A 21,511-nucleotide genomic window follows, 5' to 3' on the forward strand; every position below is an offset into this window, starting at 1 on the left:
TTAGTGGAATACCACCAAAATTTACCGCTGGTATTTCAGTGGAATTCCACTGGAATGCCAGCGGTAAACTTTTAGTGGAATACCACCAATGTTTACCGCTGGTATTTCAGTGGAGTTCCAGTGGAATACCAGCGGTAAATTTTGGTGGTATTCCACTAAAAGTTTACCGCTGGTATTCCAGTGGAATTCCACTGAAATACCAGCGGTAATCTTTTAGTGGAATACCACCAAAGTTTACCGCTGGTATACCACTGAAATACCATTGGTATACCACCGGCATACCGCTGGTATTCCAGTGGTATTCTACTGACATTTTTCCTGGGGTGGGAGGCCTAGGCTACTGGAAGGTAAAAACACGGCCCATTTCCCCGGCTATCCCTAGTATATCCCCGGACGTGGGGGGGGTGTTAACAATCGACTGATGCTGAAGAAGCAGACGCCAAGCCGAAAGGTATACCCCTCCTTAGTATTCGAATCGTTCTGAAAACGGGTTGCGAAACAGATGACATTAAATTTCAGACACTTTTAGAAAAAAGATAGCAAGCCAGTTTTTATAAAGAAAATATGTTTTAATAAATGTGTTTCTTACCTAAATATTGAAAAGGTAGCTACATCGGTCTTGCTTCCTTGATTTACAAAATATGTTTCCTCAACCAGCCATGTGTTCAGTGAAAGCGCGCAAGTTTCCTTAATGCAAATGACAATTTCAATTCAAGGGGAAGTAATTTTTATTTTATTAGATGGAGCTAGCATTTACAAGCTAGTGATTGGTTTCGTATTCAATTTCCAGTTTTAGAATAATGCAGATTCGAGTTAGAAGTTGGACAAATAGAGTTCTGCATTTTAAATAAACGAGTTTATTTATAACGACATATCTTCACTGTGATTTGTTAATATGGACATGCTTAGTTTCGTAATCGAAATCCAGTTTAAGCGTATTGCGGTTTGCCGTAATGCGTTAGCCACATATCGGTTTGGTGTTTAGCATTAGACACATAGCGGTTTGCAACATCGTGAAATTTGCTAGCATGATACGGACAATGTATATTCATGAAACATGGAAAACATAATGTAAATTACGATAAAGCACTTTATAACAACGATTTAAACAATACATGAATGGAATGTATTGTAAGAGATTACTAATAAAACATTTAAATGTTAACACATTGCCAATTTCATTTTTGACCCGAATACCGCTCCATACAACACTGGTATTGCCCTGTTTTAGCTGCCATTTGTACTCAAATTTGTAAGGAGTATAGGTCTACACCCTAGTAAAAACATGTTCGTTTTGAGAATTTGAGAATAAGCCTTCAATAGCATTTTTTTCACTACTGGTGATTATTTTTACATCATTTTTTTTGGAAATAATTTATCATAACTGGACTTCGTCGAACATTTTGGGTCAGTCTAGCCCAAATATTTAAGCAGACGCTCAACGTTTTAAGGCAGACGCCCAACGTAGCCCATTTTCGCCTAAATCTTGTTGGGTGTGTCCATTTGCAATCAGTATAAAAGGCCCGGATGTTTTTAAACACTTTGCTTACCTAATGCTATATTAACACTGCTATTTTTACACATGTTTGCTTGCCGTCCCTGTTGCCTATATTTCAACGAATGTATTGCTGTTACTTTGAAATTGTCACTATTTGCTGATTATTGCAGCATACTTTGTGTAACTTTTCGCTATTTTCATTGCAAAATGGTTATTAAAAACAAAAATAAATCCGTTTAGTGGACACAATTATTGTCATACGACCCTTGACCTCTGCTTTTGACCTCGACTTTGAACCAGTAGTAATATACACTCTACACATATGGTGAACATTTGTTTGCAGTTATTCTAAAATTCTTCAAGCGATTCAAGGGATTGAGCGGACACTGAATGTAATTTTAAGTAATGTGTCCTTTGACCTTTTAATGTGACCTTGACCTTTAACCGTACTGCTTGTTACATGCATTCTGCACATCATCCCAAAAGGGTGAACATTTATGTTTTTTTAAGCGGTTCAAGAGATATGTAATTGACACGAAAAAAGCATCTTTTAGTTCTATACGATTTTTGAACTCTAAGTGTGACCTTGACCTTGAACCAAACTGGTTGTAACATGCACACTGCACATTATCTTAATATGGTTTACACATTTATGATAAGTTATATCAAAAGTTTTCAAACGGTCCAAAAGATATGGAGCGGACACGAGTTGTGGCGGACGGACGGAAAGAAAGAAGGACAGACAGATCACTCGAGCAAAAACAATACGTAATTCCCCATTTATGGAGGGGATACATAATAAGTGACAATGTTACATCCCGAGCAGGGTACATACGACAAGAACTATCGAAATTTAAGCACCTTTTTACACTTAATAAGGTTTTATTTTGTGTTTTCAAGGACCATTTGTCATCATTAAATAACCAAACCTGAACAAATATTGAGATTATTTACTCAACCCCGTTTGATGTAATACTCTTATAAATGCATAACTTAACAAGCAACCGTGTACATTCAAAAAACTTTTGCAGACAAAAACATGGATTCCTGATTAACGAAATGTTTTTCAAGCACTTTTTAGGAAAAAGCATATAATTTAAGCACTTGTTAAGTCTGTTCGAACCCTGCCATTCACAACACTCTTACTCGTATTGACGCTTATGTTATATATCCGGCAATAAAGAAAGATCAACCCCTAGCTGTGATCTTAGCCTTTGAGGTAGGGACGTGGGTTTTGCACAGAACACGACAACTGCGTGTGCTAACACATTTGCCAACTTATTTGAAAATCCCTTGATGCATGACAAAATTACAGCTCAGACAGGAGAAGTCTGTCAGTTTGTCTTGAGGGGATATTTAAACATACATGACATACACAAAGATAGTTATCACTTACGGAGGATAACTGATGATATCAGCAATGCCTCGAAGGCATTCTTTCCCTCACCTCAAGTCCAGTTATAGTTTGACGCAAATATACTGGTAATGACATACTTCATGGCACTTTTTGTCATCTGAGATGCACCGCTGGTAGCTGCAATATGGTTAAAATAAATTGAAATTAATGCTACATGTATAAAAAAGATATATGTATTAAAATAAGAATGACAAACATACAAGAAATGAGTCAAACAATGGCTAATTTTAGGATTGGAAAAGGTTAAACATTTTTTTTTTCTTTTTGATTAGGTTTTGCTACAAAAGAAGTTATTTTTGTATAGTTTGTTAGTGTACGACTAAAGAGTATATATCTCAACAACAACATGTCTACTGCTTGGATCTGAAGCTGTTCCTAAACAATATTTACTTCTTCCACATTGCTCATTGGAAAAAAATATGTTCTCCGGGCACTGATAGTCGCGAAACTAGTGACATCATATTACAGTTGTCTGGTCTATCATTACAACAATATTGTTCACTTTAAAAATGGATTTTTTAATATTCTAATATATATGCAGTTGGCGTGGTCAATTGCAATGCAACGTGGCGCCTTTTATTTCAAACGCATCAGCGAATTTGAATATATTAATTAAGCATGGTTTTCCATTTCTTTATAACGCATACAAGTGTTCTTGGTTATAATAAAAATAATTAATCAATACATTAATATATTTTTACAATACATATTCTAATATTTTTATTTACTGCATTTTCAACGGACATTTTGCCGCTATTGGTCCGCTTTTATTTTGTGATCAATAACAAATCACTCTTTATTAGTCAATTGGCGCCAGAACGAAAGCATACTTTATGATAATAATATATAAACATAGCACATTTATGGATTATATATTAATATCGGTCAGCGGACCGATTTGCCGATATTTCGAAGAGAAACTGATATCTATCCGATATGGCCGAGCTCACTGGGAAGTAATTAATTAAGTGTGCGTCTGATTAATTATTTTTGTAATATTCTGAAGCATGTTCGTAAACACATACGTTTCATTTCCAACCACTGGTTGAAGATAATAGTAGATAAAGAATGAATTAAATATGTCTACCGATGCTTGAAATTGGATATGCTCAAATGCAAATATGCACTTAATCTTTCTCAAGCTATAACTCATGCTGATTTACTTTCATAGTGCAGATAGCTATGATGGCTGATATCTGCCATTTTGATTTTTCGCAACGAAAATACGAATAGACGAAAATACGCCAAATGGCGGGGCGAAACTACGACAATACGAACATACGCCATGTGGCGGGGCGAAAATACGCGAAATGGCGAGGCGAAAATATGCCGTATTGATATTTCGTCGTTTCGCCGCGCCTAGTGGCTTTTTTCGCCTCGCCATAAGGCCTTTTTCTTTTTTCGTCCGGTCATTTTGCGACCTATCGTATTTTCACTCCGCCACTTGGCGAAAATACAAAAACGAAATGGCAGAACTCAACTTCCATAGATAATAGAACTATTGATACCATATAATTTATCTGAACTAGAACAAAAAAAATTATATTTAGGGTGTGGTGTACCACCATTAGTTAGGATGACTGTTTATTTCATTAATTTTGTTTCATTTCACATCAGAGAAAAATAGTTACATATTATGTGACCTAATATTAACATTACAAATTGGATATTCATCCGTTAAAAAAAATCAAAATTGGCTATTTTGAGTACAGTTTTTATATAAGTGTGCTTTGGTTTAATAAATATATATATTAAGAATTATAAGTCATTTATGTTTTCTTATTTATATATTATGTTTACCATGTCTTGTCCGTGGTAGTTTAAGCGTGCATCAAACTAAAAAAAAATCTAAATAGAGGATAATAGATATCTAAATATTGCATTAATGATGAGTATATAGTAATAAAACAAGTTAAGACTCAAATATGTACAAAGGAGAGTAGCATTTGTTCTACTTTCCAGCACCAATACTTGATTTACAATTATACAAGTTGTCAAAGTGTTATTTCAAGTTTTTATAGTACAAACTGGATACTTATCCGTTAAAAAAAATCAAAATTGGCTATTTTGAGTTCAATTTCGATAATCTGATTCGGAATTAAGTTCAATATAAATGAAAGCTTAAAAATTATGTTTCAGTGTTAAGTACTGACTTGATATTAACTAAACCCAATTTGGTCAGTATGATATAAATCAGGGTTCCCTCTGGGTTCTGAAAAGTTGTCGCCACTTTTCCGCCGGGGGTTAAGGGGGCCGCGGTAGGCCCGCTTACGGTTCAAGGGTAGCGTCCTTGTGGGGATTCAGAGGGGTCAAAGCCCCCTTTGAAGCTCCTGTGGTTTAAGCATTTTAAGAGCCTTAGATTGCATTTAAACATATCTATACATGTTGATATAAGATAGACAAAAGTAGGAATATCATTTAAATTTTATTATATGAATAACACATTTAATTAGCACATTTAATATGCACATTGTCATCCAATGAATAAATTTTATTGTTTAAGAAACACATGTTTTTAGCACATGTTCATCCAATAACATAAATTGTATTGTTTAAGAAACACATGTAATTAGCACTTTGTCATTCAATAACATATCATTTTTTATTGACAAATTATATGGATAATTATAAGTACAAAAACAATAATAAAAAAAATGAGACATACATGTATATGTTGAAATCAATGTAGTGTCATAAAATTAAACAATACAATTATGAAATTATGAGATAAAATTAAAATAAATAGAAACTCAAACAAATATACCTTGTCAAACCTAAGCTACTATCATACTACATAAGTTTCCCGTCGGCCTCGCAGAAAATTTTGTCATTGCATATGAAGTTGTCAGCACAAATTTTTATTTTACCAATTTGGAGAATTTTCTTTCGGTGGTACAAAAACTATTACATGTGTTAGAAACGAAGCTTTCACTTTTGTACCGATTATAGGGAAATAAGAAGCGGTCAAGAGGCTTGCGGCCTTTATCAACCTTATTCATCAATCGGAGCAACTCGGCCATTTTCCTTCGAAAACAACCTCGGATATTTATTGAATGAAATGTATATTCGCCTAAGCTGTGATAGTTGTGCAGTCGACAATTACCAATAATATACGATGTGGATTGACGTAGTTCGATTAGGCGTTTATCATATGTATCGGGTACGTGATCTTTAGAAGCACGTGGGGAAATGTTAACAAAATCTGACAGCTGATTGTCGTAATCTGTCAAATGATAGAAAATCTGCAGTATTAGATGTTCCACTATTAAGATCCCCAATAACAAAACATTTCCCATTTGGGGAATATTTCTCAAAGCATATTTCTATTTCTTCAAAAAAGTCAAATTGTTCGTTTCTAAATACTTTAAAATTTATTGGGGGGTGGGGGGGTGTACGTAGTACAAATATACACATCTTCGTTGAAACTAAATAGATCTTTAGATAACAATACCCAAAATATACCATGTTAATTTTTATCAACAATTTCATAATGCTTGCTTAATGATTTGTAAAAATATATAGAAACACCACCACTATAACGGCCTTTTTTTAAGTTGCTTTTTTTCTAGTTATATGCTCACTTAAATAACCAGTAAAAGTATGTTTTGAAACCCATGTTTGTGATAGAAAAACTATCTCTAATTGATTAACAATATCTAAAAAATCAGTGTCAAATATGTTTCTAGAAATGCCATTAACGCTCCAAGATAATAGTCTTACGTCCGATCTCTCCTGACTGTGCTAGGCACCGTTTTAGCAGGGTCACATTATTCGCCGTTTACAAACTTTTTTATTTAGCGTTTTGTTGATGTACAGTTAAGGAATGCCTTAAAAGAGAAGATAATCTCTCATTGAGCGCGCTTTCATATCTAAGAGGTCGTCTTTAAATTTTTCAGCTTCTTGCTTGTAAGAGCTCATGTTAGACTCCGCATGTTTGTACATTTTCTTTAGATGTTTTAATTGCTGCTGAATTGTGGTAAATTCAGTTTTTTGCGCGTCATTTTTATGCTGATAAAACTGCACGATTTCTCTTTATTGTTCACCTTGGTCTCAACTGCGCTCATTCTGGTGTCAAAATCTGAAAAGTTTAGTTTCATTGAGCTCAGAGCTTTTTCTATTTGATATATTTTAGGAATTACTGATTTTATAGATATAATGTCCGACATGATTTCAGCGGCCCATTGGGCTTGGGCACTGATTTGTGGTGTGGACGCTGTGAAGAATCCCGGAGACTTTATGTTATATCCAAATTGTAGTGGCTGTCCATAGTTTAAAACTGGATAATAATTAACCAAAGGGAGCGGAGCGACCGTGGTTTCTTATTGACTAAGAAATTTCTTTATAAATTCTAACCGACTTAGTGTTAGCACCTCCCAAATTGCATCAGCTTTAAAATCAAGCCGTGCGCCAATCAAAAAGACTTGTCAATCACTACAAGATTTTGTGACGTCATTTAAATCAGCGTTGATACTGAAATTGCGCCTTTGCATATGTAAACAGTAGGTGTAGTTATATGCGCATGCGCAGTTGTAGCCATTTACTTAATCATGTAGAGTCGTCATCAGCAATAAGTTACGAGTTAACACAAATAAGAAACTAAACATTTTAAAAATCTAGCGCCCCTGATTGGCTGAAAATGTAGGGCAAACACTTATAGCTGATAAAGTCCAGGTCGATGTTGACGCACGAGTTACTCGACACAGCGTGGTTACTATTTCCAATAGGTCAACCCGATAACGAATTGTTTGCTTTCCTCTTTTCAACCTTTTTCCTCTTGTTTGCTGTTTTATTTTCCTTTTTCTAATTTTCTGACATGAAGCCTGATGTTAATTCTCCAATTAGATATTAAATTAAAAAAAACACATCCAGTTTGTTTTGCAAAAATCATTAAAATGTTGAGGAGTGAAACATTCGCTGCCTTCACCTTTCACGCTTCGATGGAATAAACTATATGTAGATTAAAGAAATAATGCGGATCTGTCTCTAACGTAAAATAAATTACCCATGCGTAAATTGAATCGAGATAAACAAAAGTGCAGATTCATTCATCATACAGTGATCGGTAGCAACCCACCACAAAATCGTACGCATTTCTTCATGTACGTAAACTTATGAACATCACATGTTTACATATCAAATATACCATCCTGTAATATTGATTCAAGTCTATTGGTTTCTAAACTAACCAACCAGTTTTGAAAATCCGATTAATAAATTGTATATAAGGCGACCTTCTCTAAATAACCGTCAAGATCTAAAAAGACCTGAGCACGAAACCAAGAAACCTAATAGGACTACAGACATCGAAGTGAACATAGATAACTAAGATATTAGCGAAAAAATATATTTTAAAAAGCTCACTAGGACTTCAGAATGAAGCCACAGATTGGAACACTCAAGGACAGTGAAGGTCAAGTCTGCAACGGGGTCAAGGTCAGTGTTTGTTAAACCTTTCATTTTATGGAGGAAATATCTTGCAATACGATTTGTATGATGTCAATGTTTTGATTTAAACGTATTTTATTGCAATAGTATAAATTATGCACAAATCAAATGGGTCAGACACATGTTAAGCATCAATGCTTTAACTAAAAGTAGCAATTGAGATATGAAATATGTTCTAAAGGAATCATAACTGTAATAGTAAATTAATGTATTTTGCAAAACAAAGTGTAAAGTGTATTTTTTGTTCATTTTATAGGGGTCTTAATGGAACAATGGATATCTCTTTAGATCCAATCCTCATGGTTGGATAATATTGAAAACCTAATTTTCTGCTGGAGAGTGTTTTGTTTTTGTTTTCGTTTATACATTAACTCCAATATCGGAACAGTAACACTGAGTATGCGGATCTTAATCGTGCTATAATAGCGTGCGAACAAATTGCAAGCTACTCACTTATACGAACGCTAGTTATTGAACGTTGTCCTTGGCCACTTGGTATAAAAAAAGTTACTTCACCTCGGGCTGTTGGTGCAGTTGCTATTCCTTATCTATCAATAAACGCTTTTGATTTAGGGGTTACTGGGGGTTTTAACTCATGCTTTTTACCTCATAAGAAAAACATAAGACTCAGAATACCAAAATTAAAGTGCCCTAGCAAAATGAATATAATAAAACATTGCGGAGCGTATATTTACGATATGATTATAATCCAATACTATCTTTTGTTTTACTGTCGGTTTCTGTTCTTCTCAGGAGACCAAGACTGGAAGTCGAGCACTACTGGTGGTCGGCGCATGCGTGTTCCTGGCTTTGATGACGGCCGCCATCTTGGGCTCGGTGTATATGGGGTACTCCCTTCATCCCCGGGGCTCTACTGGAAAACAACAGGTTTGAGTCATGGTTGACTTTAGGAAATAAAAAATATATAGTTAAACTATAAGAAGCTGTTCTGAGTGTTAGAAGCATGATGATTGAAATAAGATTGCAAGATTTCTTTTTATAATCGCATACATGATTATTCACATTGGTTAGCTTGATCATAAGGATCTAGTTTATCGCATTTGCAACATGCAGTAGTGTTGTCATCTCCATTTGGAGAAATGGGCCGGCGTTCATCAAACATTTACGCCACACGAAATTGATGTCTTGGTCATCGGACTAAGCGCAACAAATTTTGGGAATTTAAAAAAAATAATAATAATTCGCTGGCGCGCGCACCTAGATAAAAAGTCGAAATATTATTATCGAAGCGCACCGATTTTCATAACAAATTAGAAACCGTTGTATCTAATAATGTAGACTAATCTATTAACCGATCATTCAGAAAAGAATCAAGCGTACTATTGACTTAATTGCAAGTTGTTATAGCAAATAAACGAGTTGCCATACAGGCAAAAGAAAACTAAACATTTGAGGACGCTTTTATCAAATTTGTTAGCCAACTTCACCTTCCTACGTGCAGCGCTGAATATGTAACATGCATAAAACTTTACGAAAAAAAATCTAACACTTCAAGTTGCACTGGAATTCCTGGATAGCATGAGCATAATGTCCGATCTAAGCTGTAGATATATTGACCTTTAAAAAAAAGAGATGACAAATACAATATAAGTGAGAAAAACATATTTTAATAAATTGATTGGATCTCGAATACTGTATTTAATGCCTGAAAAACCAAAAGCTGAACACTTTACTGGTCCAAAAAAACTCCTTGTTTGATCTCAAACTTATCATGTGTCTCTTACTGATACATACCGGTATATACAGGGTTTAGTAAATTTTCATTAGTATCAATGACATGTTGTTGATTCTATTCATATTGTAAGAGTTAAAATTGATGGCAAAGTAGCATAAATGCTGTTAATTTCTGAAAAAAGGTATTCTTTAAATGCCATATCGTTTGTTATTCATTTAGTTTTTGATAGAAAAACTGTGCTGTTTTGGTTTTTTTTAACAGGTGGTTAGACATACATCCAGTGTTTTTCATTGTGAAAACGTTCTTTTTTTTTGTTAAGAATAAAACTTTTTAATTTTTATTTTTTTCAATATGTTACGATCTGCATCTGTGTCCAGTTGTTACAGGTCTGTAGGCGCTCTGAATCTAACTAGAAATAAATACTCAACTCTGCAGATAAGTTAATCTAGAGTGAAATTATTTGCGTCTGGAATTTTATATATGGAAATATGAAATTTTAAATGTTTCCCATAGTTTTTGAAAAGTAAACCTGCATTTTATTTGATGAAATTGATAAATACACAATTAAATCTTGTTGTGTATATGGTAAAGATTTCAATCTGTTCAAAAGAGCTAGACATTATTGATAACATATTGCCAGCTTCATCGCTCGCTCTGAAAATCTCCAAATTGATATATATATATATATATATATATATATATATATATATATATATATATATATATTGTGCTCGCTCGCTTCATTTTTTTCTGAAAAAATCCGATGACCAAGACATCAATGTGGTGTGGTCTTAGGTCATTTTCTACCTTAAGTCATTTTCCTCAGTATATCACTATTCCTATGATATAATAACTGAATGATATCTAAAATTCATTATTTTCCTTAATTTTATGTAATTAAATGTCATACTTTCATGTTAAAAACACTTGTACTCTATACATTTGATGTTGAAAATTTTAGGAAATTGACTCAAGTTGATACTACAATGAAAACTACAGGGACAAGCCTAGTAGTCGAAAATTACACCCAGTTTAGGGGCACAAGACAAGAAATGATTTGAGATGTTTTATGAATACCGGCCCAGTATGCTTGATCTTTATGCCCCCGAAGGTGGGCATATTAAAATCGCACCGTCCGTCCGTCTGTCCGTCCGTGTGTCCGGCGCAATAACTCGTGTCCGAGCTGTAACTTTCCCTTGTATGGACAGATTTTAAAATAACTTGCCACATGTGTTCCACATACCAAAACGACGTGTCGCATGCAAGACCCGTGTCCTTACCTCTAAGGTCAAGGTCACACTTAGGTGTTTATTCACAATGAAATGCTGCATATATAAGGACATAGAGTATAGGTTGTCGTGTCTAGGCTGTAACTTTCTCTTGTATGGACAGATTTTAAAATGACTTGCCACATGTGTCCGACATACCAAGACGATTTGTCACGTGCAAACCCGATGTCCCTACCTCTAAGTTCAAGGTCACACTTAGTGTTTATTCACAATGTTATGCTGCTTATAAGGACATAACAGTGTCGGTTGTCAAGTATGGGTGGTATTTTTATGTTTAGAGGCAATTCAAAATAACTTGCCATATGTATTTGACACGTAAAGGCAAGATCAACTTTTCATGTACTGACCTTGGTCATAGGTCAATGTCACATTCGGGGGAATTCGTCACATACTGTGACAGCTCTTGTTTTATTGCTGATAACACACTTTAAAGCAGAAAATACATCATTGTATTATTAGGGTAAATTCAGGTTCTCTTCAGAAGGACACAAATATTATATCGGTTTCTACCCAGGTCTCGAGAGTTATTTATATCCTTTTCACAATCAATTAGCAAAGTAAGTTAAAAAAAGGTGTAAACGAAACTCATTTAATTGTAGTCCTACGTATTGTATTATAGGTATCGTTGGCAACCTGCTGACACTATATTAGTACCGTTGGAAAATTGACTGATATAAAACTCTTCTTCCAATGAAATCGTTGTTACAATTAAATACTCTTCAAATTAAAGATTGACAATGACGTAATACAGGGGTTTTGTTACTAAATATAAAAATGAGCGCATACCGTTATTTCATTATTAAAGATTCCGAACAAGTCCCCATTCGGCACCAATGAAACTACCTCATTAACAATTCATGATACGAGATTTTCCTAGCAAAATGTCCCCAAAAAGAGTTACTGGTACTCAATAGAGCAGAGCATAATATTGTATGGGTTGTATCCAATGATGTATTATACGTTGCACGTTGGTAATTCATTGGTATTTCATCTCATTGTAGACGTACACGGCGGATTTCTACCAGGACGGTGTCCACGTTGCCAAGGAGACGTTGGTCATCACTGAACGTGAGGAAATGTACGCCGCAACTAACGGCACCGTTGTCAAGGACTATGAGACAGTAGGTTACTTATGTGAAACATATTTTCGCGGTTAATTTTATAACTGATGTTTTGCATTTGTTTTTAATTTTTATTTTGGAATTTTTGTGAATATATTTAGGATTTTAATTTCATGTAACAACATATGTTTTTCAAAACAATCAGATATATTCTACTACATAAAAATTGCATTTTATGTGCCTTTTCCTTTAACTGAAATTAATTCATGCCGCAGTATACATTTACAATCCTTCTTACTGTAAGGGTACATATTAGTCTTTTATTCCTCTCTGCTCGTTTAGTATCGGTGCTTTTGTCACTAGTAGTATGTGACCCGAACCGGATTTAAGATTACATTTCGAGAGATGCACATGCTCTCTCTTGGATGTGTGCCTTGACGCACAATGGACGTGTTCTGGGAATAACATAACTTTAAGAGCAATTCTTGAGTATTTAAATAGGGTTTAAGGGGTTATGCTTAAGTATTAAAGGTTATTTAGGGCTAATGGAACCAGGACATCCACAAAATACTTCATCGCTTTATCCGTGAACATGTAGCAATAAACTGGCCAAGATAGAGAATGCCGCCAAATTGGTTTACATAGATGCTTCCATAAGACTCAGTTACCAAACCTCAAGGATTATAATCATTTATCTTTCACCTAAGGGATTCGCAGTATACAAGATGGATCATCTCCCAGGTTGCTACCTGACCACATTTAACATGAGTGACAGAGATAACTACAGAAGCAACGGCCAACAACAGGTTAGTGCTGACATAACGGAGCCCACCAACTTCGTTATTCTTCCAATAATATACTGACATCATGTACTTTCGTTCATATAAAATCAAACTTGAAATTAAATATTTTGCAATCTTTCATGACCAAAAAATGCATGTTTGTTATATTGAATTAGGTATAACCTTTTCTGCAAATAATGGTCACAAGGTATCCAAAATTCCAATATTTATATATCGGAAACCTTAACGGAAAACCAGGAGGTTACCGACAGACACACGGCTATATAAAACGCTAGCCTATACTTACTTCAAAATGGTGTTTATAATAATAAAGGACGACGTTTATTTGACGCTCCAAAACATATTGCTGTCTACTCGGAATGCAGCTCAGTACAGCCTAATCTCAGTGGTATTCAGGGCAGAATTCTGAGATAACCCTTATTTTTTAATGGAGTTGCAGTGCTTTACAAGCCTTCATAGGAGCATATTGTACTAGTACATCGTTGCAGATTTTATATCAATATAAGTATTAATAATATATTTGATCTCTATATTAACAGTTATCTGTTGAGGTAACACACACCTCCAAGCAGCGCTACTCAGTGACGGACATAATCGTTAATAGGGCGGTCCTGGGACCGCAGGCGGCCACCATGTGCGCCGAAAGAGATCTTTACATGCTCCGACAACAAACAAGTAGGTCCCGTTAACAGTTAAACAGGGCGCACACATTTAAAAAAAATCAAATGCTGTAATCATTGTGTTACCGGTACACTAGTTTCATTATTCACAACAATGCGAAAAAAATCAAAGTACTTGATAAAACTTGATTTAATAATACACCAAAACATAGTTTATCTTGATTACCTTTGAAATGAGTTTCTTCAAAAGTATCAAAACTTAGTAAAAATAGATAATTAGTACACAATTCCAAAAACAATCTAGTGAGCTTAGCATGATCCTGCTTTAATATGTTTAAGATTGTTCTAGAAATTTGGGCCTGCTAGGCAATTGTTGAATAAGATCAAGGCTCCCTGTAACCATTTCATGATGTGTCAGTTCATACGGCATCTAATATATACTGAAGCAATCGCAGAGTTAACAGCATATAGAATTAAGTTTGATCAGGTATAAAGCCGTATAATATTATACCTTTAATATAGAAATCTGTCATTTATTCCTTTTTAAAATACATTGACTAAATGACGTACTTTTTGTGCAATACGACAATTATTTTATAAATAAGGAATGGTTTGTTGTTTTCAAACATGTTATTTTAAAAAAAAAGGTGTCTCGGAATAGCCAATGTCGTTATTCTCATATCCCAAATCTTACCGGGCCTCATAAACAAGTCTTGATAAAGATGCAATTTATTTTTTATTTTTGGTTTAATAGTTTTAGGAGTCTACAGATTGTCAAAAACATATACAGTGTGGTTATGATGATCATGATGCCATCAGACGATCCAAAAAGGATCAGTGTTATTTTTGTAAACCAAGAAATGATAACGACCTTGTTATAATCGTATCGATCTTAATTATAATGATTCTACATAGAATACCACATGGGCAAGTCCAGTAGCTAGGATTTAAAATGAATACCCTGTCTGATTATTCTGGTAGGAACTTGTAAGAATGTTTGCACAAAACAAAAATTAAATATTCTAAACGTGCATTCAATACAGAACTCCAAATAGAAACTGGACGATGATTAATGTCCTGACTTTATCTGCTCTTCTGTGAAAAAAAGAAGATTTAAGAATAACATTCATTAAGATAAAATACTATACACACGTGCCGAAATGTTGTCAGTGCCCAAACTCAACAATAAAATTACTCGCAAAGCTCAGCATCTTTGTTTGTCTCATATTTAAATACTTTGGCAGTCATCAATGAACAGAAGTGATTAATTTTCGACTCAAATGAATTATCCGTACGTTATAAAAATCCTCAATAAAGCTGTTATATGGATTGGCGCTACTCCAAATATATTTCAACCCATTTGGCCTCATGCAAGTCTTTCCATTCATAAACTCTGAATTACGCGAGAACATCGTGCGCTTTCATTCATCTTTTTCAAACGAATCATTGATCAATATGTGTGACCTAGGGCCCGTTTTAGGGCTCCGTTTATATATGCTTGTTTAAGTGTATTGATACGATGTTGTTGTTGTTGTTGTTGTTTTGTTGTTGGTGTTGCTGTTTAAACATGCCAAAGGTAGTTTTATACGTGAGTCCTCTTTCAAAACGATCTTTGTTCATAATGTTTAACCGATGGTTGAATATTATTCCGATCGATAACAATTATTTACTTTGTCTTAACTTCAGATTCCACGAACGACGGTCGGCTAGTTAAGAGAGAGAGTTCGTGGTCCGTTTCCGCCACCTTTTGTTGTTGCGGATACTGCCTTCGGGTTACAGTTAGTAGCAACTAGCAGTAATAATAGTGAAAGAAGAGTTCTTTTGTGAATTAAAAAAACAACAACAACAGAGTTTCGAATTTGATAACGTTCCGTAATATATATGCACGTAGTCTATATCACGTGTTTTTTGACGCCACATGTCAGCAGAAATTTGATGGTTTTTTCGGATAAACTTCAGCCGGTGCTGCTTCCAGTATGTCGTGTTTGCATAAATGTGAGAAAAACCTTTAAATCTGAATGCAGAACTTCATACAGTGACTGCCATTGATCCATGTTATGTTATATAATGTTCACGATAGGTACTTAAGTCATTTGTTTTAACATTATTAAATGTTATATGCTTAAGCTACTTTTTGTGCACTACGTCATTCAGGTATGGGTGCTTAGTACAAGTTTAGAATAGTATGTCAGTGTTGGAGAATAATTGTTTAAGATATATTTATCTTTCGTTCTAATCCTGTTCTAGATTGTACATGTGTTTTCTGTTTGTCTTTATGTTATGTGTATATACGCTGATGAATAAAATATGTTTAAACTAATGGCGGTCAATGATTGTTAAACAGAGTATTTGTTTTCCCCAAAAGTTTAGTTTTAGATGTAAGTACGGAACAAATTCATTTGTGGAACGGTTTGGTGAATAACAAACGCATTTCCAAGTTGCTTAATCGTTCAAAGAAAATGAGGGTGACCCTGACCTTCAAAACATGGCCGTCATTAAGGTACGAAAACTGACAAAAGTAGCCTCAAAGGCGCAAAAGCGTAAAGCTGTTGGTAGTGTGGAGCTTGAGCCATTTGAGTCTTTGAATATAAAATAAAACTTAAATGTAAGGTTTGATCGAGTTCCCTCATCAAAATACCCAAATCGCTAACTTTGATTGAAAGCACAAAAGCTCGCATTGATTTGCACGATGAACATCTGCTGTACACCAGGAAGACATCTATTTCGCATATGATCATTTGGGTATGGAAACTGAGTTATTTTTTATGAGCACGGGGAGAGACTTGTTCCGTTGCGCGAAATACCAAGGTAGTACAAAAGAGGCAAATCCTGGTTACTTTATGATTGAACTTCGACGTCGATCTAGTCATACATAATGCATAACGTTTAACGTTCCCATTTACTTTACAACATACTGTAGCAAACAAAACATTACATATTGTCTTCACAACATATTTTAAAAGTTGTGGACTGACAGTAGAGTGCCGTTTTAATGTCGTTGTAAAATCATTATTCTATTTAAGCCGAGTAAATAAATGACAATGAATAGCTAAACGATTGTAGTTTGCAATAATATGAACAAGTCGACAATATAGCTCTGTAATATAGTTCAGAATCTGACAGTCAGTGGTTCGAGTCCCACACTCGTCGTATCTGTTTGGCACAGGTAAAATTGTCAAACTGGAAGGTGACTTCTACTGCTTTTGGGAAAATATACGTACTATGGATCGTTTAACATGATCGTATCCACCTACTATATAGAAAATAATAGAAATGGATAACTTGAGGCCGTTCACCCCCTTGCGTACCGTACACCCGATATATTTGTATCAACTTATGTGTACAAACTACCACACAGACAAAATTTGACAGTATGAATACTGATACGGTGTGTTCATAGTTGCGCGGATTTCGTAATGTTTCCATCATTAGAAAAAAACTGGCACCCCTAGCGTTCGCTTCACCGAGAACTACAAATTTTGCTTCTTTTTGTAGCTCACTCGTTTCGCTATTAACGGCCAACTCAACCCTGAAGTAGACCCATTTTCAACCTGATCTATTGTTTCAACAAGTCTATAGCTTTATAATGCATTATGAGGGCCCTACTCGTAAACTAACTAAAGTTATGAAGGCCTTGATCATGCACGAGGATTAAAGGTGCTTTCTTCTTCTCGCAGCCCGTTTCAATAGAAACGAACTATGTAAAGGCTTGCTAGACTCTTTAGGCACCTATGCACCGATGATCGTAATTATTTGATATACCGGGAGGACGTTAACAAGTTCCAGGTTCTAGAAGGAATTATTAAAAATGTCACAGAAGAATATTTATATTGCAGTCAGTTTTGGCTGTGTATTACTGAGTCAGAAACCTTTTCACCTTTCCTCTCTACTCCTTAGTCATTTGCTTGCTCACCAACCCTACTGCGTACATAAAGCATAAACGCAAGGAAAAAGCGATCAATATTTGTATTTACATCTTACATTTTAAACAATTATTCATTACGATTGAAAATAAGCAGCATCTGCAATTGAGTATTTGTTCCGAAAGAAAATTAACAGACAACATATGTTTGTAAAATGGCATTTAATTGTAGTATTTCAAAAAAGGACGCAAAATTGTAAACAAAGGTAACATCATTTCGGAAATTAAGTTATTCAATTTGAGTCCCAGCCCTGTGAGCGCTGACGTTCGATTTTGAATTGCGAGCTCACTAAATTTCAAAACAGTGAAAAAAACACAAAATGTTTGAAATACTGAAATATTGTTTTTATTTAAATGATAAATGTTTATAAATCACAGGAAAGCATATAATACATATGTCTTGAATTTTGTTTTGCATACATACGGTATTAGAGATGGCCTTGTAAAGATCTTGTTTATTTTTCGTTAAATTAATTGCTTTTTGAGTCATTCACATTGAATGTGTTCAAGAAATTTGGAAAAAAACGTTTTTTTTTGGAGAAAAATGAACACTTTTTCGCAACGGGAATAGGAAACAGTAAATTGAATCAAGAAAAATCACGGAACTACAAGACTTAGTAACTTTTTTCTCATCCTAGATTATATGCATGTGACAACAAGGTATAACATTGCTTGTCGGGAGGGAAAACCTAAAGTTGTTAAAGTTGTAAATAATTCTTTAAAAGAAACACTACTTCTTATGCCGAACTCTCCCCCATTTTACTCAGATACTTGTTGAAACATGGTCTAACATCGCTGTTCTCTCGAACCCTCCCCTGTTAAACAAGTTTTTTTTTTCTTCTAATTTTGTCGAAAACAGTTTGACTGCAACTGTTTTGCACCTTATACATGCCTTCCAATTTGTTACTTTTGAAATTGGTTGGTAAAGTAAATTTTGGCGGAAAAAGTGTGCCTGTTTTTTCTAAAGTTCTAAATATTGCCAACAAAAAACACTGCTGTTTTTGCCAAACCTTCCCCTATTTAATTCAGACTATATGCACGTGAAAACAAGTTATACAATTTCGTGTTGGGAGGTTGAAACCTCTACCAAACCCTTCCCTAAATAAGTATGAACTAAACAGTTATATTTTTAATTTTGTCAAAAAGAGTTTGCCAGCAACAATTTTGCGCCTTATACATGCCTTAGGTTAGAAAAGTAAATGTGCTAGTCTTTTTTTTAAATTTTGTCAATAAGAGCTTGTCTGCAGCTGTTTTGCGCCTTATACATCTGTAATTATGAAAGTTGGTTAGTAAAGTAATTCCGAGCGGAAAATGTGCCAGTTTTTTTTAAATCATTAGGTATACTATCAGACGTTTATCATAGCTTTAACAACAAAGATCGTTTATTCTTGATTTGTTTCACATCAACAGATAACAAGCATTTCATTCTTTCTAACTAAATCTAATCTTTATTACAAAGAAAAATGATGTTCGTGAAGTTGGCAGACTGGCAGCCCAGCAGCCCCGCAGCGTGAAGTCAGCAGCCCAGCAGACTGGCAGCCTAGCAGCGTGAAGTCAGCAGCCCAGCAGACTGACAGCCTAGCAGCGTGAAGTCAACAGCCCAGAAGCCCAGCAGCGTGAAGTCAGCAGCACGGCAGACTGGCAGCCTAGCAGCCCCGGGCAGCCCCGGGCGTTTTATGGTATTTTTACTCGGGCTGGATACATGGCTTCTAGTATATAAAACATTCGAATGATAACACGTTTAATGACTTAACAACACGGAAAATTCACAAATTCATGTTTTCAAAGCCGAAAAAAAAAGAAAAAAAATCATTCACAATAATTCGTTAGCCAAATACTCTTTAATGACGCAAAATACTAAAATGAATACTTTTTAACATTTACACCATTCTTTGAGTGTGAACTAAAAACATCACTTTTCTCCACTTTTCTATTTTAGTTTTCTTTCTGGCAGCCCCGAGCAGCCCCGGGCAGCCCCAGGCAGCCCCGGAAGTTTTATGGTATTTTTACTCGGGCTGGATACATGGCTTCTAATATATGAAACGTTCGGATGATAACAAGTTTAGTGACTTAACAACACGGAAAATTGAGAAATTCATGTTTTCAAACCCGAAAATAATTTGAAAAAAATATTCACAATAGTTCGTTTGCAAAATGTCTTTAAATGACGCAAAATACTTAAATGAATACTTTTTCAACATTTACAGTATTATTTTTGTGTGAACTTAAAACATCACTTTACTCCACTTTTCGAGTTCACGCTTCTGACAGCCCCGGGTAGCTACGATATTTTTACACGGGCTGGATACAAGGCTTTAAGCATGTGTAATGTTCGAATGATTTCGAGTTTAATGACTTTAAAGCAAAGATAAGATGTAAAATGTTACAGAACACTAATTATTTAACGTAATCTTGCTAGAATTTCACTCTTTTTTATCGCTTTGCTAAGACGAAATCGTGCGAAGTTTGCCGTCGTTTTTTTGTATAAAAAGCGCGTCTTCTTATTCAAAACATTTCATTTTGCCATTTCAGCTGTAACTGCAACAATCTATGTTTTACAAATAAAAGCTTTAACCATCCTAAATATAATCAATACATAATATTAATAATAAGCCACACATGTATTACAAAACAATATGTTCTGATGTTATAGAAGAAACTTAATTTGTCCAAATTATCGCTTCAAATCAAATCTTAATCGGCAGGAATATAATAAAATAAAATCTAAAATTCTCAATTTCAAATTGCTTAAATATTTTATCTTCTGCGATTGGTTTCTACTGTACATGAAGCAGATGCCAGTCAAACCAGCTGACCGATAATCGCTTGCATAATCAACGCCAAAATAAGGCGGGGCTTATCAGTTGCCCGGCGCTTTCCTCCATGATCTCCAACAATAATGAATTGACATGACGCAGACTGCCTGTCGAACTAGCTGCTTCAAATCAGACTGACCAATCAGCGTCCAAACTGGGCGGGGCTTTTAAGTAACCCGTTGCTATCAATCGATGTTACTCTAGAGTTCCGACAAAAGGAAAATGGAAAAGCAAAAAATTCTGACTTTTTAATTTAAGCAAAGGAAAAGCAAAATGAATGAATCCTCCAAATATATCGATCGTTTAATGTAAATTTTTGATTTAAATAATATTCGTAAAAGTAGGAAATATCATTATGAGTACATGGAATCTATTAAGTGTGTACTAGTGTCGTTATTTTGCGATGTATTTATATTTTCAAATGTGTATCTTTCTTGTGTATAAAATAAAGCATTTTGTTTGTTAAGATATACTTTAAAGGTATTGTGTTTTTTTAAGATTAAAGAAAAAAGAATAAATAAAATATGACCTAAGATTACAATAAGTATAAACATTTTTAAATACATGTATTCAATGTTTAAATACAAATCACCTGATATCCAGAAAAGTGTACCTTACCGACTTCGTTTTTTTTCCGCAGTATCAAATAATCTAACCCCTATACCTGTTTCTCATTCAATACGTATTGTATTAAAATGTTTAACATGACTTTATACATAGTATTAGTATTGTTAATAAGAGCTTAGTTTTGAACAAACCACTGATCAATACAATATAACATTAATTGTTTATTTCTGTTAAATTCATAATTCAATATGGTTTTCTCCTGTTAAACTCCGAATAATAAAAATTATCAAATCATTATAGCACTGATTATAAATGCACTATAGTTAAATAGGTTATATAAGCTCATTTTGTTTAGGGTTGTTATAGCTCACATACAA

At 34.6% G+C, this 21,511-nt stretch overlaps 1 protein-coding gene across 1 annotated transcript; it reads left to right on the forward strand.

The window, feature by feature from the left end:
* The first annotated feature begins 8,190 nt into the window (after nt 1–8,190).
* On the forward strand, nt 8,191–16,149 carry LOC128239903 (uncharacterized). Its single transcript, XM_052956347.1, has 6 exons — nt 8,191–8,348; nt 9,114–9,248; nt 12,347–12,466; nt 13,114–13,212; nt 13,749–13,884; nt 15,516–16,149. Exons 1-6 carry the CDS (start codon nt 8,289–8,291, stop codon nt 15,620–15,622), a joined length of 657 nt encoding a protein of 218 aa, XP_052812307.1. The 5' UTR covers nt 8,191–8,288; the 3' UTR covers nt 15,623–16,149.
* The last annotated feature ends 5,362 nt before the right edge of the window (nt 16,150–21,511 follow it).

Source organism: Mya arenaria, chromosome 7 (genome assembly GCF_026914265.1).
Source record: "Mya arenaria isolate MELC-2E11 chromosome 7, ASM2691426v1".
Lineage (NCBI taxonomy): Eukaryota > Metazoa > Mollusca > Bivalvia > Myida > Myidae > Mya > Mya arenaria.